At 47.2% G+C, this 26,949-nt stretch overlaps 1 protein-coding gene across 5 annotated transcripts in view; it reads left to right on the top strand.

The window, feature by feature from the left end:
- Lipc (lipase C, hepatic type) overlaps positions 1-26,949 on the top strand; it is a 128,219-nt gene that overhangs the window by 91,929 nt on the left and 9,341 nt on the right. For 2 of the 5 annotated variants that reach the window (XM_021173402.1, XM_021173403.2), the window contains 5 exons: positions 10,526-10,716; positions 13,530-13,712; positions 15,045-15,162; positions 16,917-17,150; positions 20,655-20,897. In XM_021173402.1, the coding sequence (XP_021029061.1) occupies positions 10,526-10,716; positions 13,530-13,712; positions 15,045-15,162; positions 16,917-17,150; positions 20,655-20,897 (969 nt within the window). Of the gene's footprint in view, positions 1-5,984; positions 6,060-10,525; positions 10,717-13,174; positions 13,223-13,529; positions 13,713-15,044; positions 15,163-16,916; positions 17,151-20,654; positions 20,898-26,949 lie in introns of all 5 variants that reach the window. The other 3 variants (XM_029481398.1, XM_021173401.2, XM_029481399.1) reach the window with 3 other exon arrangements.

The following is a 26,949-nucleotide window of genomic DNA, read 5'->3' as shown; positions in this document are numbered from 1 at the left end:
AAAGAAAAAGAATGTGAGGCAGGTGGGCTGTCTGTGTCTAAAAGCATTCCACAGTCAATGCCCTCAGCCCAGGCCTTTCTACAGGAAAGCCCTAGCAAGGGTCAGGGACGGATCAGACCCAGTTCCTCACCAGGCCCTCACTCCACAGAGTGCATTCCAGATGCTTCAGCAGACACTGCCCATCCTGTGTGACTTCAGCTGTAAAGCATAACCTTGGGGACACTGAGTCAAGTTAATGCCCAATGCTGTCCTTATGATACAAGTATTCATCTTCAGAATGCAAGGCAGCTGCAGCTCTGGACGGGCACACCTGCACACCACAGCTGTCCCTGGGTGCTACTGCTCTAAGAAGTCCCACTTCCCTTTTGGCCTGGTTAACTCAGACCTCAAAGAAGGAGCCGTGTGTGTGTGTGTGTGTGTGTGTGTGTGTGTGTGTGTGTGTGTGATGGAACTCAGGCCATCACTAAAAACCAGTGGTGGCCTTAGCTCTTGCGTATGTTAAACCAAAATGACCCTAGGATCATCTCCAAGTTTGTTGGGTTTCCAGAGGGGAAATCAGGCCCCAGCTGGTTTTCAGGGCTAGAACCCTGCTCTGGCTGAGTCAAGGGGCTTATCACACCTCACTACATCACCTAGGAGACCTTAGCGTGATACAGTGGTTCACAGAGCAGACAGTGCAAAGCCCTTACTGGCCAAATGAGAAGTGAAAGAGCTTGCTCAAGGTCAAAGGCCTCTTGGGGACATGTGTAGAGGGGATCTTCCTACACAAGGGAGGCATGGGAACATCTGCCTTCTGTAGGTCTATTAGGGAGAAAAAACTCTAGAGTGCCCAAAGGTAGATTGTCTATAAAAGGAGATGTAAAGGACTCACAAAGGAACCTGCTCAGGAGGAGGATGTGGCTTGGTTGGTAGTGTTTGCCAAGTCTGCATGAGACCTTGGGTTCTCTTCCAGCACTGCTAAAGCTGCATGTGAGACACCTTTGCGATCCCTGCACCAGGGAACTGGAGGCAGAGTGATGAGAAATTCAAGACCTTTTGGGTATATAGTGAGTTTGAGCCCAGCCTGGGATATGTGAGGCATTGGGGCAGGGGTAGGGTGGGGGTAGGGGTGGGAGAGGAGATAGCTCAGTGGGAAAAGTGGTTGCCACACAAACCCAGTGACCTGAGTTCAATCCCCAGAATCCACAAAGTGTTTAACACACACACATGCACACACACACACACAAACACACACACACAAACACACACACACACACACACACACACACACACACGCGCGCACATACACACAGATCAGCATTTCCATTACTGGAAATGCCTTCTCCTGGGGCCTGATTCTCTATGAGGTCACTACACCTGCCATGCAGGGGTCACATTTCCTCTTATCGGAATCCAGTTATCAAAACTATAGTGGACTTCATGTTCAGAGTGCTTCCTGCAAACCTGGCCAAGCCAGTGTATGGATCTGTCCCAAGGGCAACTTCACTTGCGGAACTCTGAAGGAGCTACCACCTGCTCCCGCTGGAGTGCACAAGGGAACTGGGTTTCTTGGATTTGAACCTGTTTCTGAGCCCCCTTTCCCATTATTTAACCTCCCTAAGAATCCATGTAAGATGAAGACCATGACAATAACAGCGCTTCCCTCCCAGCACTGTGAGGAGGAAATGCTGTCTGTGCAGATCGTTCAGGAAGTGGCAGCTGGATGCAGGGAGATCCGGGCTGACGACCAAGCTCAGTGGGCAAGAGTACTTGCCACGTAAGCCTGAGAACCTGGCTTCAATGCCAGAAACTCCAAGTGGAAAGAGAGACCAGACTGCCTCACCCTAAACAATGTCCTCTGACCTCCACATGCACACCATGGCATGCACCCAGGCACACACACCACATACACACAATAATAATGAATAATAATTATATATATGTATATGTGTGTGTGTATATATATATATATATATATATATATATATATATATATAATTTATTTGAAGTCAGACTGGCCAAACTTGATGCCTAGCACATCTACTTCCTGTGTGATCTTGGTCAAGACACTTAACCTCTCTGAGTTTAGAGAGCACCTACCTTATAGAGGTGTTATGGGGCTTGGATAAGAGAAGAGACATCAAATGACGAAGAAGTGACAGTCCCACGAACATACCTTTATTTATATTGATTTTTAAACTTTGTTATTTTATATTTATTTTACATTGATCCCTGTGCTGTCCATCCTACCTACTCCACCACTTTTATTTACTGTGCATATATGTCTGTGTGTACATGTTTGTAGGTGTATATGCACACATTTACATATGTATGAGGGTGCACTGCACTGGTGTGTACATGCTGTGGAGGTCAGAGGTCATGAATCCTTCTCTATCATTCAACAGTACACTTGTTTTCCAAGTCAGGATGTGCTTGTTAGCTTTAATTGTCAATTTGACGTGACCTAAACTCACCCACAAAGAGGGAACCTCAACTGCAGAGCTGCATCCTTCACACTGCCCTGTGGATGGATGTCTTGATGGATGATTGATGGGACAGAGTCCAGCCCACTGTGGGGCTGCAGCATCCCTAGGCAGGCAGATGGGACCGGGCTGTAAGAAAGCCAGCTGGGCAAGCCAGAAAGTCAGTGAGAGAACCAGTAAAGCATCCCTCCATGGTTTCTGTTTGAGTTCCTGTCTTGTCCCCTCAGTGATGGACTGTGACCTGGAAGTAGATAATAATATTAACCCTTTCCTCCATAAGTTGCTCTATATCACGTCGTTTATTATAATAACAGAAAACAAACTAGAAACACAAGGTCTCTCACGAAATCTAGGACCTCCAGAGTCAGCTAGACTTGCCGGTGAAGGAACCGCAGGTACCCTCCATGTCTTCATCTCCCCCCAGTGGGATTCCAGCCCTGTGCTACTGTGCCTAGCTTTCCACAAGTGTGCTAACCCAGTGGCAGGTCCTCATGCTTGTGTGGGAAGTATTTTAATGGCTGAGCCATAGGCCCAGTCCTCACTATCACATTTGGTTTCTGCCTGGGTTGCCTGGGCTGGAGGTAAGTACAATTGACACCTGGGGAAGGGGTAGCTGCAAGGTGCTGAGCATATCATATCAAAACAGCAATGTCAGTTAATCAAGTAAGCCCACACCAGCCAGCCATCTGAGTGGGACTAATGTTCTCTATGAAGTTGAGTTTATAAAAGTGAGCTGTCAGGGTTCTATTGATTATCCCGTGACAGGGAAGAGGATACACACATTATCAAATACCCTCTGGGTGGAATATCTATCACTCAGCCTTTAAATGTGAACATGAACACCATAGAAACATGGAAAAATGTTTATTTTGTTATGTGGAATGAATTAAAAACTAAAAGGTCATCTACGCAGTTATGTATAGATGTAAAAATATGAATATATGTAAAAAAAAACCATATTCACGTCCACATGCAGAACAGAAACACAGAGAAGCAAGAAGGCAATCCACTGGAGTGATAAGGTATTTTTAAAATTCTATTTTCTCCTGTTAACTCAGTTTTTGTGCAACTAATACAATTTTAAATGGGAAAAATAGAACAAAACAATCTCACCCCACCTCACCACACACCCCCCCCAAAAAAATATAACCTGTAAGCTTGCTCCAGAATCTGTTCAGCAGAAAGGCAGATTTCTGCCTTGAGAAAGCAGGGAACACACACATGGGATGGACAAGACAGGAAATAAGATTGAATAAGGAAGTGAGATTAAATAAACAAGCAAACAGGAAACCCCCGCCACACAGGTGGCAAACCCTTGACCAAAGGTCAACTACCCCGCTCACCACAGGGAGGGAGGCTGCACTTGGGCAGAAGCCCGTATCCTGATTCTCTCTTCATGGGTAACCAGCTGTGTAAGCTTTAGTAGGCGGATCAGATTCCGCACCCTCATATGAAACAACCATTGGTTCAGATGTTAGTTAGACTTTGTCTTCTCAGCCCCACTGTTCCTTAGCTCTGAGGGCTTTTCAGGACTGGAAGCAGAAGCCCTCATAAGGAATAAGGAAATGAGATTATAATCCATTATACTTCTCCATGTTTTGTGCAAGCCTATACACTCATCAACACAAGTCTGGGGCCTGTGAGATGGCTCAGTCGTAAAGGTGCTCACTGTGCAGCCTGGTGACCTGAGCCCGGCCCTCAAACCCGTGACGTAAAAAGAGAGAGCCAGTTCCCATAGATTGTCCTCTCACCACCAGACACACACCCATGGTTGCACATGTACACCCACACACCAAATAAATGGTAAAAAGAAATTAATCCAAATCTGAGATTTAAGCTTTACCAATTTCCCAAGTGTAAATTATTCCCCTGTATCCAGTCTCAAAGGACCATGGTACAACTGAAGAGGTGGGTCAGTGGTGAAAAGCATTTGCTCTTGCAGAGGACCTGGGTTCTATTCCCAGCATCTACACTACTGTATCCCACGCTGCCACCGGGGCAGATGCTGGGCTGTAGGGAAGCACCAAGACAGGGCTTCCAGGGGTGGGAAGATGTGGGGAACGGGAGCTGGTTTAGGGGTCTTTGAGCCTGTGATGAAGGCTGTGGAGTACTCACACTCTTGGACATCCAGGCGTCGCTGGGAGTCGCAGAAGAGCCGAGAACGGAGTCTATCCTGGGGCGAAAAAGGGCAAAGGGAGGGAGCTCCTGCTTATCCCAGCAGTGATTGTTCTTAGCTTGGTTGAGGCAGGCTTGGTGGTAGCTGTGGCTGGGAGGGCAGAGAGTCTTTCTACAGGAAAAATAAGCTATGCCTCTGTAGTCAATGGCTTCTCCATGATCCCCACAGCAAAACTTGATGAAAGAGACAGTCCATGGTTCTAAACTGTTTATTGGCTGCACATGGTGCAAAATGAATGCACACCGCACCATAAACACTTCTCAGAGTGGACCTGAGATTAAATGCCTCTTGCAGAGAGGAATGTCTGGGAAGGGAAGCTTGCTGGTTAAGCCCTCTGGGCCTCTAGGTACCTCATTAGCATGGAGAACTCTGTTTGGGGCCTATGTGACCATAGGACATGTTTCTTTTATGTGAGAAGCCTGGCATGTGTTCCAACTCAGGAGTCTGGCAGGGAGCTGGGAGCCACCTAAGCCTCAGTGTGTGCCCACCCAGTCTCTGGGTCTCAACCTGCTCTACCTTACCAAACTTCCTGGCATGGTTTTACATCCTACACTTGTCTGACATCCTCGGGCACTGCACTCAATTGGTACACATACCATACCCGCAGCTAAGACACTTATACACACAAAATAAAATTTAAAAATCTTAAAAAAAAAAAAAGCCAACAACACCACACTACTGAGGTTATGATGTGAAACATGGAGAGTCGGGAAGGGTGGCTGATTGGGAGATCACCCTCCACCCAGTATATGGATTCCCACCGGAGTTCTGTCTAAAAAGTTCCCAGAGAGCTTGCCTGAGACCTAGACTCCTGAAACTGGCTTGTTAATAGTCAAAGCCATTCTCTATGTTTCCTGTAAGCTGCTTGGCGAGTGGAATGGTTAGACGTTCCTATATCCTCCCCAAAGTCAGCCAAGCCCCTTGTCAGCCACATAAATGACCCTGATTAAACCCAGCCTCTCTTTTCACTAAGTGGCTTGTGATTCATTCCCCACCACTGCCTACAATACACACACACACACACACACACACACACACACACACACACACACACGTCTGTGTAATCCTAGACACTGCAGAGGATCAGGACCTCAAGTGGTCTAAGGAAGAGGAAACTTAAATCTTTCCTTTTGTTTAGTTTCAAGCAGGTGCATCCAACCTGAAGCTCCACAAAGCTACAGATGCCACCAAACACAAAGCTGTAAAACATTATGAGATTTGTGATGGGGAGAGGGTAGTCTGGATTTTTGTGGTTAGGTAACTGAATTCTAAGGTCTCCTGCGTGAACTTCGTGCCCCGGTGTCCGAAAAAAATAAACAACACATGTACTCTCTCTAAACCCACAGGTCACAGGTTGGATGCCCACATGTGGCCCAAGATGATTTTTCTTTCAACCAGTGTGGTCCAGAGAAGCCAAAAAGGTTGGACATTCCTAGAAAGCAGTGTGTTTGCACCTCTGGCTTACATTAATCCTACTGGGGTGCTTCTGTTAGTATGGGAGACTGGAAGGTTAAGGCCACAGAACCTTAGCAACAAAGCTGGGATTCAGACCAAGCAATCTGGCTACAGAGCATTGGCTTCTGAGAATCCCCGGCACTGTGTCCCACAGTGTGTCAACAAGCTCTGAACAGAGCAGGGCCCCTAATGAACCCCTTTATCCACAGGGCCAGATAGGAAAAAGGCACAAGAAGTCAAGGAATAGGGTTCTCAATTTATGTTCTTTTTTAAAGATTTATTTTTATTATTTTTAATTATGTGTACATGTGTGTCTCTGTGCAGGTATGTTGCATCCAAGTACAGTTGCCGAGGTGGCCAGAGGCATCAGAGCTCCTCAAGTTGGAGTTATTTATAGGTGGTTGTAAGTTACCTGGAGCAGATGCTAGGAACCCAATTCGGGTCTTCTGCAAGAGCAGTTTCCAATCTTTGTTTGTTTGTTGATTTTTGAGACAAGGTTATGTAGCCATGGCTGTCCTGGTACTCTCTTTGTTAGACCAGGCTGGCCTTGAACTCACAGAGATCCACTTGCCTCTGCCTTCTGAGTGCTGGGACTAAAGGCACATACCACCATGCCCAGCTGCAGTCTGCAATCATAACCTCTAAATCATCGCTTCAGTCATTTCCTCTTTTTTGAGACAAGGGTCTCATGTAGCCCAGGCTGGCCTCAAACTCCCTATGTAGCCAAGGATGACCTTGAACTCCTAATCCTCCTGCTTCCGGCTTCTAATGCTGGGATTAGAGATTTGTGCCACCACATTTGGGTTTATGCAATGCTGGGAATGAACCAAATACTTTAGGTATGCTAGGCTAGGCAAGCACTTGGCCTACAAGGCAAACACTAGGGCTACCATGCCAACCCCATATAGGAATTTCCGGTGTCAACATGACCCAACTCTAAGTCATTTGCTTGATGCCAGCAGCCACAGAGTGGCAGTTCCATTTATTTCATGGGAATGTTCCATCCCGGGCAAAGGATGTGGTTGGAGAATTTTCAGGGACATTGAGAAATTATGGTTTTCCAGGGGAACTCCTGCCAGGCCTGGGAATATTTTCAGCAGTACATGTTTACAGAACAAGAGTGTGGTGAGCACACACACACACACACACACACTATAGAACGCAATTAAATAATGAATTCGTGGAGATGTTTTGCAAACAGCTCTGCAGGGGCACATTAGCGCCCAAGGCCTTCAGCTCATACACTTGCTTCATTAACTTTATCTGGTACCTGGCAAGCACCTGACGTGCGTTCAACCGAGCAGAATCATCCTGCACGGGCGCTGTAGGCAGAAGGCAGCAAGGCCGAGCTAAAGCTTCAACTGGCTTTCTCCAAAGCCAGATGGCCTAGCTCGGTTGCCTGAAGTCATCCACCTGATGATGTCTTTGCCCAAGGAAAGAAGATCAAATTCATTCTTGTATGAATTCCTAAGGATCTTCTAACCAGGAGCTGGCTTGGAAATGGAGAAATCACTGCAAGGGATACTACCCAAAATCCTTCTGACTAAAGGAGGAGGTGTTTGGTACTAACTGCCATACAGAAGGCAACCCTAGGTCCACCACCTCATTTTCCAGGATATAAGAATAGGTTCTCCTGAAGTAACTGTTTACCTTGGCCAATATTGCCTCTCTCAAAACCACAGTACCTTCTTGCTTCATACCACTGGAGTCTTGGTCTCTTAAGAAGACACGAGAGGCTAAAGAGATGCCTTAATGATCAAGAGCATTTGCTGCTCTTGCAGGTTCCCAGCACCTATAACAGGCTACTCCCAACCACCTGTGTGTAACTCAAGCTCCATGGGATCCAATGGCCTCTTCTGGCTTCATGTGTACACACACACACACATACATGAAAAAAATGCTGAGGACATGGGCTGTGGATGGGCCTCAGCAGCAGAGTGCTTGTCAACATGTATGAGGCCCAGGTTCAATCCCTAGTCCTGGGGAAACAAATATGCACAAAGCAATGTGGATGTGTAGGAATTTATACAGAGATGTAAATGGTCTGGTTCCTGAGATCTTACAAGACTGCTTTTAGGAGTATGTATTAGAGATCGCATAGATTTTGGCAAAGGGTTAAGTAGTAAGATGGCCATCAGAGCACTGTTCTAAATTAAAAAAAAAAAAAAATCCGGCAACAAACTAAACATAAATAAAATAGATAAATTATGTCACCTTTTAAAATCATGTTTGTGAAATTTTTCTATTGCTATGAAAAACTATTCAGGCAGATGAAAAAGAATATAAGGCCATTCGTGTCTGGTCCCAGAAAAAAAAGGCCAAAGAGACTGGAGAGAGAGAGGACTTGATGCTTAAGAGCACACAGTCCTCTTGCAAAGGACTTGAATTCAGTTCCCCAAAACCCGTGTTGGTGCCTCACAAGTGCCTGTAACTCAAGCTTGGGGGACCTGAATACCCAGAGGGCCCTGTAGACACTTGCTTATGTGCACATATCCATAGACAGATGCACATGCATACACATAAGTACAAATTAAAATAAATCCCCCCTTTTTAACCTGTGGGACAAATGTCTCTGGGAAGGGGGAGACTGAAAGGGAATGTTCAAATGTTACTTGGAGCGTGGCCTGAGGCCTCTCCCAGCAGCCTGATAGTGCCTCACAATGTGTGTTTTCTGATGTTATTGTTAAGAATCTGTCTGGAGGCCTGTGAGAGAGTTCAGTGGGTGAAGGCACTTCTTGGGACCCACATGGTGGAAGAGGAGAACCAACTCCCAAAAGTTGTCCTCCGACCTCTACACATGCATATCCACATACATATACATACACACACAAATAAATCAAATATAATAATAAATTCTTTTTTTTTTTTTTTTTTTTTTTTTGGTTTTTCGAGACAGGGTTTCTCTGTATAGCCCTGGCTGTCCTGGAACTCACTCTGTTAACCTCCTTTGGTTTCTTTACTGCTATTATTGTGTCTGCACCAGTCTCTTCAGCTATGATTGTGTGTGTGTGTGTGTGTGTGTGTGTGTGTGTGTGTGAGCTCAAGTCAAGTTTTTTCTCTGTATCATGCATGCCCTCCTCTGGATCCCGAGTCTTAACTCCTTAGTTGTAGTACTAAGTAGTACTAAGCCCTTCTCTACAGCACCCCTCCAACTTGTACTCTTCCATCGAATCTCACTATTTTAGGCATCAGAATCTTGTTTCTTCCACCATTTCTCATTATCAGGAGTTTGGAAACTCTTTAACCTAGGCTCCACTGCAGCCTTTCCTCTGGGGCCCTCCCCTGCCCTCTTCCTGGCATCCTCTCTGCAGCCCTCGAGCAGCCACATGCAAAGCCTGCTTTCCCACCCACTTCTAGTTCAGACCGAGCCAGGCCTGGAGCATCAGAGGTGGCCAGCATGCATTAGTTAAGAAGAGGAAGGAATGACCAGACACAAGCCTATAACACTGTCAGCACACACACAGGAAAGGGATCTGAGGGCAGAAGTGGAAAGCGAAACGGTTTTTCATCTTTTCCTGCACAGCTGGCCGGTCCTGGGCACCTGGGCTAGAACACGTTCTCAGAGCTGAATCCAGAATCAATATACACAAGAAGGAACTGGCCCTGGGAGGCCAGTGAGAGTAAATTTTCATAGAAAGACAAGATGCATAGATGAAAAGTGCTGAATGCCAAGGCTGAATCTGAGTTCAGTTTCACAACACACCCAGGAAATAAAGTCCAAGGTCTTTGGCATCCATGCTCTACCCTGCCAGCTTCTCTCTGTGTCTTCTGGTCATGAGCTCTCATGCTTCTGAGCCATTCTTCATGCTCTTCCCTCAGCTGGAAGATATCTCTCCCCATCCCAAACACGCACAGCCCCAGTCACCCTTCCAAGCCAGGAATAGCACTCCAGGACAATCCATTACTGCCCACCATGCTCCTCCACAGAGAGCCCCTTCAGGGTTTGTGCTACATACTATGCCTACAGTGAAAATGAACAGAGTGAGCCTGGAAAGGTGGCATGTAGTGGCATACTCTCTCTGCTGTCTGCTGTCTCCCAGCCCTGGAGACAGACCTAGGTTCAAATCCTGACTTTGCCTCTTCCCAGAATTGTGATCTAGGGTAAGGCTCCCTGTCTGCAAACCTCATTCCCAATGGCCTTACCTACATTCTTCAAGCCTTGGAGTCAGGCCTCGTACATTGCTAGATGTTTTCTAGATGGAGGGTCAGGTCCCTTACTTGTGTGGGGGATTCCCAAGTTCCCCCGCTGCCATCTGGACACCCCACAGTGAGTATCTTTGGGTTCCTCAAAGATGGAGTTCATGCTGGTTCCCAGTATCATCCAGTAACCACCAGTAACCACCAGCTGGAGCTCAGAACCACCTGTGGCCTAGGGCCTGCGTTGACGGAACACATGCCAGGCATAACAGATAATCCCGACTCTCTATTCCAGAGCCCTTTGGGAGAAGCCTTGGAGCTACTGAAGCAAGCAAGCCATTAAAGAAGCCAGAGACCAGATTCCTGCTCTTCCAAGATGAAAACGATCACCTGGGCTGTCGTCTCAGACCTCAGCACCCGGAAACACTGCAGGAGTGTGGCTTCAACAGCTCTCAGCCGCTTATCATGATCATCCACGGGTGGTCGGTAGGAAGTGCTGGCGTGCTGTATTCTCTGTGTGTTCCTGGTAGCTGTCTTTTTCCCTAGTGCGTTGGATTTTAATAACGCCAATGATAACCCTACACGTGGTGTTGGTAAAGCACCTCCCAGTGATAGTGGAAATATTGTGTGTCTGTGTGTGTATGTGCATGAGAGTGCAGGTGCCCACCAAGGCCAGAAGAGGGTGACGGATTCCTGGATCTGGAGTTACAGGTAATGGTGTGCTGCCAGGCATGGGTGCTGGGAACAGAACTCAGGACCTCTGCAAAAGGAGTGCATACTCTTAACCTTGATCCATCTCTCCGGCACCACATCAAAAATTTGATTGTGGGTTCTGAGGATCCAGCTCGGGTCCTGGGTTTAGACGAGGGGTGTTTTTTTCAGTGGAGCCTCTCTCCTGCAGCTGAAGAGTTGGGATTTGTTTTCTGTCATCTACATGAAAATTAGTTTTTGAAGAGCTGGCCTCAAACTCATCATGTAGCCAGGGATGACCTTGAACTCCAGGTCCTCCTAACTCCACCTCCAAGGGCTGGGATAACAGGTGTGTGTCACTGTGTCTAGTTTATGCAGGGCTACGGATAGGACCTAGACCTTCATGAAATGCTAGGCAATCAGTCCACTGACTAAGCATGAAAATTATCCTTGACATGACAATATCCTGAAACCCCTACCTCACCTGCTCTAGAGAATAAACTGGCTCACACACACACACACACACACACACACACACACACACACACCCTGTCAGCTTCATTTTTTGCCTCATCTCCTCTGACCCCTCACTAGTGCCCCTCCCTCATTCTCTTCTCTAGCTCTCCTTTTCCTATAGGTATAGCCTCAACCTGGGTCTCCTGCAGGCCATCCCTGCCACAGCCCAGCCTCCCCAAGGGCATGAGGGATGGTCCCTGAGTTCCCAGGCCCCTCTGGCTCATCTCTCTGCTGGGCTTTCTCATTCAGTTTCTCTGATCCACTAGGCTGTAAGTTCCTTTCTGGAAGTCTGACATTGCCAACCAATACCCACTAGACATTAGGTGTTCCAAAATGTTTGTTAGCTGAATTAATGATAGAGTAAATAAGTTTGGTTTTGAAATGCAACACAAAGCTGCAAGCTCTTATAGAAAAATGTGATCTTTGGCCTAAAAAAATCAGTGTGCAACCTCTGCAGCCTCTACCACAACCACCCTCACCCCCATTACCATCATTACCACCATTAGCATCACCACCATTGCTGTGTTTATAAACAGATAAAGAGAGGAGGGGATATGTTCTATGGAGGTATAGTGAGGTACTCAGCAGGCCCATGCTGAGGCATCCCTTCCCCCTGAGGGACCAGCCACAGGACTGTATAATATAGAATAAAGTTTATTCAGGGCATGGGGAAGGGAGTCAAGAGAGTAGGAGAGAGAGATAAAGGAGAGGGGGAGAGAGAATAGAGAAGTAGAGGCCAGCCATGAGCACATGGAAAGAGAGAGGGAAGGGAATGGAGAGAGAGGGAGGAAGGAAGAGCAAAGGGAGCAAGAGAACAAAAGAGAGAGGAGGGGGCATGCAGCCCCTTTTATAGTGGGTCAGGCCTACCTGGCTATTCCCAGGTAACTGTGGGGTAAACTTAGACAGAATCCTAACAATCACACCACCACCACTATTACCACCATCACCTTTATCACCACCATCACCACCACACTATTACCACCATTGCTACCGTCACCAGCATTACCATCATCAGCATTACCAGCATCACTACCACCACCACCACCACCACCACCAAACATTTATACCAGAAATACTAAATGCTGACAGCAACCAGAGCTGCACAGACTGTGGGCTTCCGCACCGTGGCTGGGCTCCTGGCTTTGTTTTAAGAACTCTACACTCCACCACTCATTCTTTGGTCTTTACAATCTCCTGGAAGGAAGGCAACACTGCTGACCAAGAGTGGGGGACACATAGGCTAAGTAAAATGCCTGCAACCTAGCTCAACTAGGATATTTGCTCTCAGTAAACATTTCTTGAATAAACACAGCTCAGCTCCCCTGGAAGGATGGGAGTGGCCAATGGGGGTGGGCTAGAACTGAGGGGTGGGGTTGGAGTTTTACCATTTCCCTCCCTGCATCTTGACCTTAAAGTCTCCCAAATTCCTCCAGTCCCCAGACATACCACACTGCCCCCTTTATGCTTCCACAAGACTGGAATACCCTAGACCCAGCTATGACTGCCTTCCTGACCTCTGTTTATCCTCCAAGACACAGCACAAACACTCAGTTCTGGGAGCGTAGTAGGTACACTATTATCTCAAGTAGGGGGCACACAGAGCAGATCTAAGGTCCATCCCACCAAAGGGAGATGAGACGAGGGCAGGACAGAGGCTGTGGGGTCCCAGGCATGGCAGAGCTGACCTTTTGAAGTCAACTCTTGGACCTAATTTTCACACACTTTTCCATTGTTTTAGGGCTCAGAAAGTGCTACCGTGGGGAAAGATTCAGACAGTGACTATCAGGTGGGGAGAATGGGGCAAGGTCTGGGCACACTGTGTCTTCAAAGTCTGGGGCTGGAGATGGGTTTGACACCACGTGGGTGGAGTTGGAGACAGACTGACCAATGTACAGGACAGCCAGGCAGGAGCTCTTCAAGCCTAAATATCCTCAGCACGAGAAGGCCTTGCTGGTGGGGAGAAAGATCTAGCATTGTCCTTGAGACTGAGAAAGAAGAGGGCTGTGTACTTAGGGACCCCAGGAACTAGACAGGATAAGACAGGGCTCCCTCTGCCCTTGTAGTAAGGCTGACAGCCTGTGGCCCACCCTCAGGTGGATGGCTTGCTAGAAAACTGGATCTGGAAGATAGTGGGTGCGCTGAAGTCCCGACAGTCCCAACCTGTGAATGTGGGGTTAGTCGACTGGATCTCCCTGGCATACCAGCACTACACCATTGCTGTTCAAAACACCCGTATTGTGGGCCAGGACGTGGCCGCTCTTCTCCTATGGCTGGAGGTAAGTCCTCCCACCTGCCCCTCTTTCTCTAAGAGACCCCAGTGCCCAGACTGCCTCTCCTTTAGCCTTCTTCTCCCTACTCCCTAGCTGACCCTCCTGTTTGCACACCCACCCAGTCTCCTGGAGCAGCAGTGTTCAGTTACTTCCTAGGGTATCCCATAGATTCACAGTATTCTGGTTAGTGTATTGTCAACTTGACACAAGCTAGGGTTATCTGGAAAGGGTGAAGTCAATTGAGAAAATGCCTCTGTCAGATTAGCCAGTAGATAAGCCTGTGGGGGCATTTTATCATCACCATCACCATCATTAATTATTGGAGGGGATGACCACGGTGGATGGTGCCAGTCCTGGGCAGGAGGTACTGAGTTGTATAAGAAAGTCAGGAAGTAGAATTCCTCCATTGCTTCTGGTTTCGTCCTAAATCCACACCCCTGCCCTGGTTTCCCTTCAGGACAGACTGTAAACTGTAGGCTAAGATAAACCCTTTCCTATCCAAGTTGCTTTTGGTCAGCATTTTATCACAGCAACAGAAAGCAGACTGGAACATATGGATAGCTATGAATGCAGTCCAATTCAAAATCATAAAGCATAATGAGAGACGAGTGAACTGACTAAGCAAGCTTAGGCCCTTGCTGTAAAACCTGAGGATCTAAGTTCAATCCCCAAGACCCCCATGGTAGAAAGAGAGAATTAGCTCCCTTAAGTTGCCCTCTGACATCACACATATGTGTGTGCACACACACGAAAATATCATAATATTTTTTAAACATTGGGAAAAATTAATATTTTCCTTGAAATATTTAAACTTTAAATGCATTTACCCAGCATGAACCTTGCAAATGACAACGTCCTTTCACAATGTCATACAGAACAAATGTATATACGTTCTTGAAGCCTGTGGGCCCCAGTTTGGATGCCCCAGTGTAGCCTGTGACAACTATACTTCACTCAGTAGAGCTTGGAGAATTCAAAATTTTAGATACATCTGTCCTAAGGAATCCAAACACACTTGGAAGCCAGCAATCCCACACGAGTGTGGCATCCCACCTGTAATGACAGCCTTGAAAGACAAAGACATTCTGCAGGGCATCAATGACCAGGCAAAACCAGGCAGGCAGGAGGCAGTAATCACCAGGACATCCCCAAGAACAGCCACCCCCACCCCACCCCATCACCCAAGGTGACAGCCAGTGAGGTGACAAGCCAGTTTCCCATAATCAAACACCTGATCTGTGGGCAGTACCAAGCATGGATGGGTGCCCCATGGAAGCAGGCCCTATGGAAGGCTCTCGTCCTCATCCTTCCACTCCACCCACTTGCCTTGTCTTGTAGGAATCTGTGAAGTTTTCTCGGAGCAAAGTTCACCTAATTGGGTACAGCCTGGGAGCACACGTCTCAGGATTTGCAGGCAGCTCCATGGGTGGGAAGAACAAGATTGGAAGAATCACAGGTATGCCTGATGGATAACCCCACACGAGCTCCAGGGCTGCAGGAAGCAGGGAGCACACACCTGCTCACTATGCTTGTGGTCCTGATCACTGAGGGGTAACACTGAGCACTCCCTAACACGCCTTCTGTCAGGAATTGCTGCTATCCCATGAGAGCGCAGAACAAAGGACAGCTCTGCGCTCTGACCCTTCTCCTAGCTGTTCCACATGGCTCCAAGAGAAGATTCTAATTACGCTTTTTAATAAGAAACTTTTACTGGTTTTGTTGTTTTTATTTATGTTTTTGTTTTTGAGACTTCATCTCCTGTAGCCTAGGCTAGCCTTCAATTCTATCTCTAACTTGACACTCCTAACTCCAGTGTGCATAAATGCCTCACCAAGAAGACACTGCTAGAGAGGTCAGAATCCCACAAAGTGGGGATATTGCTTGCTGAGCAAACTTGGGGATCAGAATTTGTTAGGATCCCCAGATGCTAACAATGTGCATCAAGGTCAAGGGGTATGGCATCCCACCTGTAATTCCTGTAAGCTCTGGGCTTTTTGGGAGATCCTCACTGAATACGGTCAAAGAACAATCAAGGATGATTCCAGACATCAATCTCCAGGTGTCATGTACATACACACACACACACAAAGCACACACAAGGGTGCCCACACCCATGTAAACATGCACACACAGCAGTACCTACACACATGTAATCATGCTCACCACACACACACACACAAGGGTGCCCACACACATGTAAACATGCACACACACACAGCAGTACCTACACACATATAATCATGCTCACTACACACACACACACACACACACACACACACAATGGAAAAAGAAAACAAAACAAAAGATCTCACAAAGTGAGCCATTATCAGGTCTTGCCCTGGCCCTCCCCATTCCAGCTGGCATTGTTACATCCCAGCAGTGTAACCAGGCCACCCACACAGGAGACAGCAGGAGGCTCCTTCCTCTGGAATCATCTTGCTGTTAGCCTAAAGAAAGAACAGTGGATCTCACCACTGGCTGCAGGTGGGCTGGACAGCAGGTGACCTCACTGCTCACTGACAGTTCCTTCCTTGCCTACAGCAAAGATGGTAGCCCTGGGCTGAGGCCTACCACCAAAGGTCCCTTCAGACAAGTCATGAGGAGAGCCCAGGGTGCATACATAATACCCTCCCCCAAGCAGTCAGCCAGGATCCGGCTTGTTCCTGGGAGCATGTCTGTCACTTGGAGGCTGAGCTTGCAAAGGCCCTACACGGTCACATTTCCACCCCTTCCTAAGGTTTTGTTCTGGACATTCTATAGGATGACATGAGCGTAGGAAGCCAGCTTGTTCGAGACTACTGACAACACACAGGCAAACAAATTCTTACTTCACCCAAGAAGTCAGAACTGCACAGAACGAGCGCCGTGGGCTGCTGCTTTTTATGCAAACAGATGCTGAGGAAACTACCAGGGGAGGCACTTAAAATTGATTTGCTTAAATAAATCAAGCATTCACTCATAACCTCACTGTTAGTTCTGATCCTCTCTGCAAAGCTCTTTCCCCTTAGAACAATGCCTGGCCTGGGTAATTTTCAGCGCCGTGAATTACCATGGCTTTACACCAAAGGGCGGTTGCAGGAAGAAGTTCCAGAGAAGCACTAGGCACCTTCTTCCTTCTAGCTCAGAAAGGTGAAAGGATCAAAGAGCTCAGAGGAGAGCCTTCTGCCCTCCCCCACCACTAACTTAACCCGGCTTGCATTTCCCTATCAGGGCTGGACCCTGCGGGCCCTATGTTTGAGGGAACATCCCCCAACAAGCGCCTTTCTCCTGATGACGCCAATTTTGTGGACGCCATTCATACCTTTACCAGGGAGCACATGGGCCTGAGCGTGGGCATCAAGCAGCCTATTGCCCACTATGACTTCTACCCCAATGGGGGCTCCTTCCAGCCCGGCTGCCACTTCCTGGAACTCTACAAACACATTGCAGAGCATGGCTTAAATGGTAAGAAGGGGAAATCACAGCCAGGAGCCTCAGCCTATTCCTCACACTCTCCTGGGGCCTCCAGGAGATCCTCAGACAGCTCATATGCGTGCTCACACAGCAAGGCTAGAGGCCCAGATGTGGGCTGTCAAAGGCCTTTTGGAGAGCTGGTGGTTCCCAGACAGCTGCTCTCTCCTTGGCAGTTCAGAGGGTCTCAGAGGGCAGGTGGGGGAGCACAGAGTGACACAGGAAGCTCTTCCAGGGGCACTAGCCCTTGTGAGAGCTGCCCTAGCTCTATCTGTTGATCTGTTGTTCTCTCCTTTCTTGAACTTTCCACCTTTAGGGGCTTTCACTCTTCAGAGCCACAGGAGGGTATATGTAATATACCTTAGCATTTCATGTATGCATGCTTGCACATGTGTGTGTGTGTGTGTGTGTGTGTGTGTGTATGTGTGTCTATGTGAGTACATGTATGTGTAGATGGCACATGTGTGGAGGTGAATACTGAAGCCAAGAGACAGCCTCCATCTTGTTTTTGTTTTGGGTTTGTTTGGGTTTTATTTTGTTTTGGTTTTTCTTTTGAAACATGGTGTCTCACTGAATTAGTTCTCACTACTCTGGCGATGTCAGTGTCTGGCCCAAGGATCAACCTGCTTCTGCCTCCCCGGTATGGGGATACAAGCATACTACTATACTTGGCTCTTGTACACGAGTTCTGGGAGGATTTGAACTCAAGTCCTTGTGCTTGTGTGCCAATCCCTTTACTCACTGACCTATGTCCCCAGCCTAGGCTTTGGTGTCCGCACCAAGGTTCTCACTCTTCCCTCTGGCCAGAAGGCTGGTCAGCTGATCCCACGTGGCATGACTGAGACTGTCCCATGCAATTTTCAGCTGCAGATCCATCGACATGCACATTGATAATGTATATCAATGTTATAAGTAGAGTTAAAAGAGGATTAAAGAACTGGACAGCCAGACGGGCATGGTGGCACACGCCTTTAATTCCAGCACTCGGGAGGCAGAGGTAGGCAGATTTCTCAGTTTGAGGTCAGCCTGGTCTACAAAGTGAGTTCCAGAACAGCCAGAGCTACAGAGAAACCCTGTCTCAAAAAACCAATAAATAAATAAATAAATAGGCCAGCCAACAGGCACCACACCTTCCAGGCACATGCAAACTACATGCATTCCAAATTTCCCGTGTTAGGGTGTCACCTGATGAGAGCAGGTCACTCTATGACACTGGGGGACCTCAACTTCACATTCGAGCTTCCCATTGCCACCATCCAAATGCAGGCTGAACACACCTTGCGGATTCCATCCCTCTCCTCACCTCCTCAGTATCAGAAAGACCTTCATACACCTCACTGCCTCACCACCTCCAGTTGGCAGGGCTCCCAGCTCTGTCAAACCCCAGAGCCTTCTGGGACTTTCCTCTTACCTCCCTTTACATCCTCCCAGGGGGTCACCACCCCTCCAGTCAGCAGCAGGTCTCAGTCGATTCACCCACTCTTTTTCAGAGCTACATCCCCTCCTTGCAAAGCTCAATCCTAAAATGCTTGGTCGCCACTTGCCTGATAAACACCCCTTAACCAGTCACTGCGACTTTCTCTTTAAGCTAAACTTAAAGTGGCATAACTACTCGTATGCACCCTGCTTGCCTAACAGGGGGTAAGGAGGAACTCTGGAGTCCCTCACTCCTTTGTTTCAGATGCTCTCATTCTAGGGCATTCCCCAGCCACACCTGTATAGGAGGCAGCTTGATAACAGCTTTGCACCATCATCCCCTACCTCCACCCCAGAGCATGCTTCCAGAGCCTGTGACTGTCTCTGAGGCTGTTTTCTCCTTTGTTACAGCAGCGGGGTCCAGGCACTGCTGGGGAGACATGAGTGATTGAGTGGACGGCAAGCAGTGTGCTCCTAACAGGCACTCCACAAGCGGAGCTGCTGGTGACAGAGATAAAACACTGAGGGAATTAATTGGTCCAGGCGAGATGACCTGTGCCTGACCTTTGTTTTAGGTGTTATTGTGTCTTCTGGTAGTTCCCTGACATTCCTTTAAAATAATTGGCTGCAGATGATTAGATATTATAAAAGGTCAAATTGCATGATGGGAGGAAGGGTCTATAGCTTCACAGGCAGGGTGCCCGCACAGAAAAACCTGGGTTCTCCAGGACCTGCACTGTAATAACCCCAAGCACTGGGTAACCTCAGCACTCAAGAGGAGAGGAAGCCAGGAGTTCAAGGCCAGCTTGTGCAGCAGTGGACCCTGTCTTAAAAGAAAAAGGTCGCCGGGCGTGGTGGCGTACGCCTTTAATCCTAGCACTCAGGAGGCAGAGGCAGGCAGATTTCTGAGTTCGAGGCCACCCTGGTCTACAAAGTGAGTTCCAGGACAGCCAGGGCTACACAGAGAAACCCTGTCTCAACAAAACCAAGAAAAAAAAAAAAAGAAAGAGAAAAGAAAAGAAAAGAAAAGAAAAGAAAAGAAGAGAAGAGAAGAGAAGAGAAGAGAAGAGAAGAGAAGAGAAGAGAAGAGAAGAGAAGAGAAGAGAAGAGAAGAGAAAAGAAAAGGAAAGAAAAGAAAAGAAAAGAAAAGAAAAGAAAAGAAAAGAAAAGAAAAAGACTGATGGACCAGGAAGACAGTTCAGTGTTTAGCATTTACTATGCAAGCTTGACGATCTAAGTTGGATTCCCAGAACTTTGTAAAGGAGGAAGGAGAGCGTCGACTTCTGATTTCAGTGCTTGCACTGTGACATGTACACACACACACACACACACTTTTAGGTTTTTATTTCATTTGTTTATCTATTTATCTATTTATTATTACATTCTATTTGTTTTGTGTGTGTTGGCAGGGGACACCGTATATGAAGACAACTTACAGGAATTGGCTCTCTCTATTCTCCATGTCCTAGTCACAGACAGCACATGCAGGTCTTTGTAGGCCTTCTTGCTCAGCCCCCAAACCCCTTTCACTCAAGAATATTAAACACATAAAAATTTCGGCTTGGGGATTGGGCCCCAGACCTGGTTGTGATAAGAAGAGAGGAAGCCCACAGCCCATCCAGACCTTAGCCCCTGGCCTTTCCTAACCATGTGGGGATACCTCAGAAGGGAGCTGTGCTAGCTTGCTTTATTAAACACTTGACTTTTTCCTAGTAACATGGGGTGCTGATAAAAACACTTCCTAAACCATTCTACCATAGCAGGATGATCTTAGTGTGGCACCTACAGAGGTCTACTTTCTTTAGCTTTCTGTTGCAACAGATGCCTGTTGTCTGGGAGAACTCAGCAATCCTGCTATACACACACACACACACACACACACACACACACACACACACACACATCTGCCTAGGGCTGAAACCATGAGTTGGTTGTTGTTGTTTCGGGTTTTTGTTTGTTTGGTTGGTTTTTTGTTTGTTTGTTTGGTTGGTTGGTTGGTTTTTGTTTGTTTTGTTTTTTGTTTTTGTTTTTGGTGCCACTTGGGGTTTAGAGTGCTAATGGCCTTCTTGTCCTGTGTCTCAGCCATAACCCAGACCATCAAATGTGCCCATGAGCGCTCCGTGCACCTCTTCATTGACTCCTTGCAACACAGTGACCTGCAGAGCATCGGCTTCCAGTGCAGCGACATGGGGAGCTTCAGCCAGGGTCTATGCCTGAGCTGCAAGAAGGGCCGTTGCAACACTCTGGGCTATGACATCCGCAGGGACCGGTCAGGCAAGAGCAAGAGGCTCTTCCTCATCACGCGAGCCCAGTCTCCCTTCAAAGGTGAGTGTCCCACCTTAGAGGTTCTGGAACTCTTCTGGGATACAGCGCCAAGAGAAGGAAGTCAGGGAGGAAGAGCTGTAGGCATGCGCAAACTTGTAAGAACCAATCAACACTCTGCTCTGAGAGGTCACAAAGTCTTTCAGCATTGTTTTACCACCAGTGAGCCACCCAGTGCCCTTGTCCGCTGACAGCCTATTTCAGGGACTCAGTGCAGTTCAGCAGGTAGCATGTCCCTTGGAAACAATCATTTCTCTTTATTTTAACAAACTGTCTTGCTCCAGGGACATCTAATGAGAACAGTACCACATTGCTGTGGAAGGGACTCACCAGACTGCCTAAAACCAGTCAGGGATAAAGCTGAGGCCTATGCTCCCAGTCTCCAGGTTCCTCTTCACTCCTTCCAATGAGCAAGGTTCTTATGGGTCCAAGCTAATGTCCCTCACATGAGGATCAATGTGTCTATAGCCCTATCAGATTGCCCTGGGGAGACTGGAGATGGCACCCTATGAGATTTACCTGTTCAATTCTGCAATCAATATATCAGCATCCATAAAGGTAGCTATCCACTAACCCTATATGGCTATGTAAATACTTTTTATATTTTCATTACTTTTATCTATTGTATAATATATGTGGATGGGTGGGAAATGTGCCATGGTGCACTTATGGGCATCAGAGGACAACTTGCAGAAGTCAGTTCTCTCTGTCCACCATGTGGGGCTCAGGATTGAATTCAGGTTATTGGGCTGGTTGGCAAGCACCTTTACCCCCTGAGCCACATTCCGAACCCTGATTTAAATACTTCAGAAAAGAAAAAAAGAACAGAATGCCATTCCTCATACCAACACCCACTCAACCAGGGCTCTGATAAATGCATGGCTGCTAAATCGGACAGCACAGATACGAAACATTCCAATCTTGCAGAACATTCTATTGATGGTGCTGGTTCAAGGTGTTTAATGCACGCCACGTAACTGCCCCTTCTCCAGTGGCCATGGTCATCCCTGATGTGAGCTCCTGGCCACCACCAGCATTTTGAAAACCACTTGTAGAACTTTAAAAAGAACACATTTGTCCAACTTCAGTTTACAGAGAAGCCACAATCCATATTTTTCTAGGACATGTAGTAGTACTGTATATTTTTGGTCAGGGGCTGGTGTGACAAGATAAATGTCACCTCCTGATTAACTCTGCCCACATTCCCCTGGCTCCTGAGATACTTGACAAAACCATCAAAGAATCTGTTTCTCTACAACGCCTGAAGCCAGAACTCAGGTAAACACTACTGAGTGCAGCTTTGGCAGAAGCGAAGCTGGAAATGGCCAGATCTAGGTAATTTATCAGCCACTTCCATCCTCACTCTCTCGGGAGGAACCGGGTCCAGCTGGGAGGCTGTTTTTAAAGGATAGGGAGTCTGTATTAAGCCTTACTTAGCTAATGCTGGGTTAGAGTCACCCTCTGAGTAGTCAGAGGAGGTAATCTGGTAGAGGGTCACACTTGATGGAGATGTGGGTTCTCTGCCTGGCATCGTGCTGGATTTATTGTCACAGCAACAGGAAAGGGGGAGAGGAGACAGAGACAGAAAATGCTGCAATCTATGAGATTTGAGATTTCCTAGAAATACTTTGAGATCAGAGGGGTCACATCATTTGTGAGTGGTAAATACTATATATCTTTATCTGTATACTATATCTATAGCTATTTCTGTTTCTATATACTATATCTACATCTATGTTATTGCTATATCTATATGCTTTATCTATACTATTACTATATCCATCTATATCTATATACTCTGTCTATACTATGTCTGTATTCTCTACCTCTACCTCTACCTCTATCTCTATCTTTACTATATCTGGTTGAAGCTGGCCTGGCTTTGAGTCCTTCCTTCTTTAGCTTCTCATAGCCTCCAAAGTGTCTGACCCTGACCCAGAGTGACCTCACATTCCTGACTCCTTCCTCAATGACTCCCCGGACCTCCTCTGGTAACCAGACAAATGGTCACTTGAGAGGTCCATCTGTCTTTGACTTTTCTCAGCTAATTCTTTGGGGGTTTTCACTATATTTTCCAGGATGAGTTTCAGAAGAAACAGTGAGAAACTTGAGATCAGCATAAGGAAGGCCAATTTGTAGCCACAAAGTAAGGAGTGTCAACAAGAATGGAGATGAGCCACTGAACATGAGCCTTTCTGTTCGGCCTTATCTGCCTAGCAAGTCCTGCAGAGGGGACATCTTCTAGGAGAGAGACATCCACTACTTCCAGATGCTGTGAGGAGGGTTCCATCTCAAAGACAGGCAGTACAGTTCCAAAGAGGGCACAGGGAGTTGGTGGCAAAACAAAAAAAAACAAAAACAAAAAACAAAATCCAAACTCTGGTCCCTGATTCCCAGCTGAGGACTGTTATTTCCACCATACAATGAAGACCCACAGCACAAGACAACCAGCCCAATACCCCACATGCATGCACACATGCATATATGTACACATTCAAAAGCATATACACATCGGCATACACATATGTTTATACATATCTACACATATACACACTGTATATGTATGCACACATATACATGCAATAAACATATACATAAACACATTTACAAACACACATGTATACACATACAGGTAAACTTGAATGAACATGCATCTGCATACATATACACATGAATACAGTCATCCACACATTTTAAAACACACATATAAACACATGCATGCACATGCACAAATACACATACACACACAAATATACCATATATGTATATGTACAAGTGCATACGTACATGCATATATGTACACATACATATACACATTTACTTATATACATTCAGATACATGCATATGAATACATACATGCAGACACACAGATGCATATATACATATACACAGACACACGGGCACTCTTTCCCTATCTTCTTTCTTACGCAGCTGACAACACCCTAACAAACTACCCACAAAAGGGCAGGTGCCCAGGCTTCTTGTATCTGGGTGTCAAGCTATGGGGCCCTAAGTGTTGAACTTCGATATGGCTGCTGGAATACACATCCCACATACACATACTTATATAGTCCCTTGCTCTGTTCTGGATCAATGAATCCCAGGTCTGTCCCCTGCCTTAGCACTCAGGACAATACCATCTGTGGGCCCTTAGTCCTGTGACTGTCAGCTTCCCTGGGGTTTCAGAACAAGTTCTTGGCACTGCAGGAAAGCACTGGAGAGCTCAGGCCTACATCTCAGTGAGGTAAAATCCATGCCAGGGGAGCAAAAGCCTCCTGTAACATTGGCAGAGAGAGCCTAAGACCTCTGGAGCTACTGATGGTTCATAGCAAAAAAGGGACAGGAAACAAAACATTCACCTTTCACAAATTCTGTACCTTGGGTTCACCACAGCCTCTGGGAGAAGAAAAAGTCTGGTCTTTATTTATTTTAATAAATGGCTCTAGTAGAATCCACAGGAATGAGAATTCAGGATTTTTTTAACAGCATGGGCTCACCCCAGATTTCTCTCTGGAGGGAGTCACCTCACCTCATTCCAGGTCAGCAGACTCCTTCAGGCCTTTTAACCACAAGATGTGAATCCGTTTCTCCTGTCAGAACACAGGCTTATCTGGACTCTTTGAAGTCACAGGGTAATTTTGGGGGGGCAAATCATTTTATTAGCAATCCAATTAAACACATCATAAGGTAAGCAAGCAAAGCAATCATGCCTTCTCCCTTAACCTTTGTAATTCCACCAGAATTAATAAAAGTGTTTATGCGCATTCAAGTAAGAATAAATTAGTTCTTGGCTCAGGGCTGAACTCAGAGCCCTGCACATGCTAGACAAACTTTCTCCCTGCTGAGCCATAGCCTAACCTGAAAGGCTTTTTCATATTGAATTCATTTCACGTCAAGATTCTCCAAAAAAGTGCCTGCATTCATGCAGAGCTCCAGTGCAGACGTGGGGTCTGCAGGAGTGCTCTGTGACTACCAGTGGTCTCGACATCGGGGAGGAATGGCCACCCCCACCCAGCACACACACACACACACACACACACACACACACACACACACACACCTTAGTTATCATTCCATTATACCATTTTAACTATTTTGAACTTTTAGGACAGGACCTCACGATGAATCCTAAACTGGCCTCGAACTTGTGGCGGTCCTTCTGCCTCCACCTTTCAAGGTCTGGGATTGCAGCTGTGTGCCACCACACCTGGCTTTCTACCTTTGTATACTGGCTTCCTGACCACTTCTACTCCCAGCTGCCACACAGCTCTCCCCTTCATAGATTGTGTGAGCTCAGGGGGCCTTGTTGATCAGGTCCAACAGAGGACCACCCCCCAAAATCTCCAAACCGCAGCCTCCCAGATGTGGACATCTGTCTCCTCCCATTCAGCACTCAGGAGAAGAAGAGACAGGGCACGTATCTAATTTAGGGACAAGAAATTCTCACTCCCAAGTCAGGACTGGACCTTCAGGAGACAGGAAAGAGGCCTCTGATACAGGGTCAGCTCATATAGAGGTCACCAGGGGCAGCAGGGGGAGGGGGCAGGGGGAGGGCTTCAGGGAACAGTCTCTTTGCCCTGGGCTACTTCAGGGTCAATCATTTGCCACTGATTTCAAAGGACACATAAGACTTGCCGGACACCAACATTAGTTGACATGAGAAGGGTCTTTTGCCTCCAGAACTCCTGGTTTGGAATTCTGTTCCCCTTTTCTAATCTGGATGACAGTAGACCTTTAATCCCTTGTGCCATGCCCGAACTTCAACCAGATCATCAGTACCCACCAGTGTAGGACTCAGCTGAGAAACAGGGCCTGGGTCTGGCCTGGGTTTTCAGAAGAAAACAAATGGAACTCTCTGTGGAGGTGGGTGATAGAAAAGAAAGTTGGCAAAGGCTGTCGCAGCACCTGACCATGGCATGGGGCCGGAGGGGAAGCAAAGGAAAGAACAAGCCTTAGGAGATCCCAGAAGAGCTGGGGGCTGTGGGGGGGGTTGCTGCTGATCGTGGAGATGCAGCTGTTACAGAGTCAGCTCCAGAGCACGCATGCAGGGGCAGAGAAAGGTCACTGGCTTCTCTGCTCAGCAACGCCCTAGTGCCCACCCACCCAGAAGCCAACTGGCAAGAGAACACGCAGATACTGCCAGAATCACATTCCAGGTTCAGAGCTAGGCAGAGAAGAGCAGAGAGTGAGAGAGCGCCCACGAGTGCCCATGTGAATGGGACGGGGCGGGGGTTACCCACAGTAAAAGAGAGACAACATGTTGCCGCAATTTAACTTCACTAAGAGAACCAAATATGAGGGTTAGGGATGTGGCTCAGTTGATAGAAACCTCACCTAGCATGCATGAAACCCTGGGTTCAGTGCCCTATACTGCATAAACTTGATGTGGTGGTGTGGACATATAATCTCTGGACTTGGGAGGCAGAGGCAGGAGGATCATCAGTTCAAGGCCAGCCTCTGGTACAAAGCAAGTTTGGACCAGCTTGGGCTACATGAGACCCTGTCTCAGAAAAACAAAATTGAAAAAAAAAGAGAGCCAAAAACCAAGAGGGTAGGCAGGTAAAACAATATATTAGGGTGTAGCTTAGTGTACCACAGCAAAGGCACTTGATTGTTCTTTCTTGTTACAGTCAGGGGAGGGGGCCTTTAATGCAGTGTCCTTCTTTATGGCTCTCTAATAAGGAGCCCACTATGTATTCCATGGGTGTCTAATGAGTTCTGTCCTCTTGTGGCAGTTCCAGCGGCCACAAGATTTCCTCCCTGAAGATGCTCAGGGAGCTAGAATAAGCCCACCGAAGCCCACCAGACATGGCAGAGGGGGCAGGTCTCACTGGCAGCTCCATCAAGGCTAGGGCTCTGAGGTTTCTTTTCTCTTGATTGCTTTCTAAGCATTTTGCTAAGCTCCTTTCCCATATAATGATAATTAAAATACTTATTGTAAGAGGTGTGGGCTTTGGAGAAAAGCATCGATGATGCCCCTCTGCCCTCTCCAAGGGAAATGGTTACAAGCTCTGGAAATATCCCACCACCTGGGACTTCTGGGACTATGCAGAC

Source organism: Mus caroli, chromosome 9, assembly GCF_900094665.2.
Source record: "Mus caroli chromosome 9, CAROLI_EIJ_v1.1, whole genome shotgun sequence".
Classification (NCBI taxonomy): Eukaryota; Metazoa; Chordata; class Mammalia; order Rodentia; family Muridae; genus Mus; species Mus caroli.
This window is presented reverse-complemented; position numbering and strand designations above follow the sequence as displayed.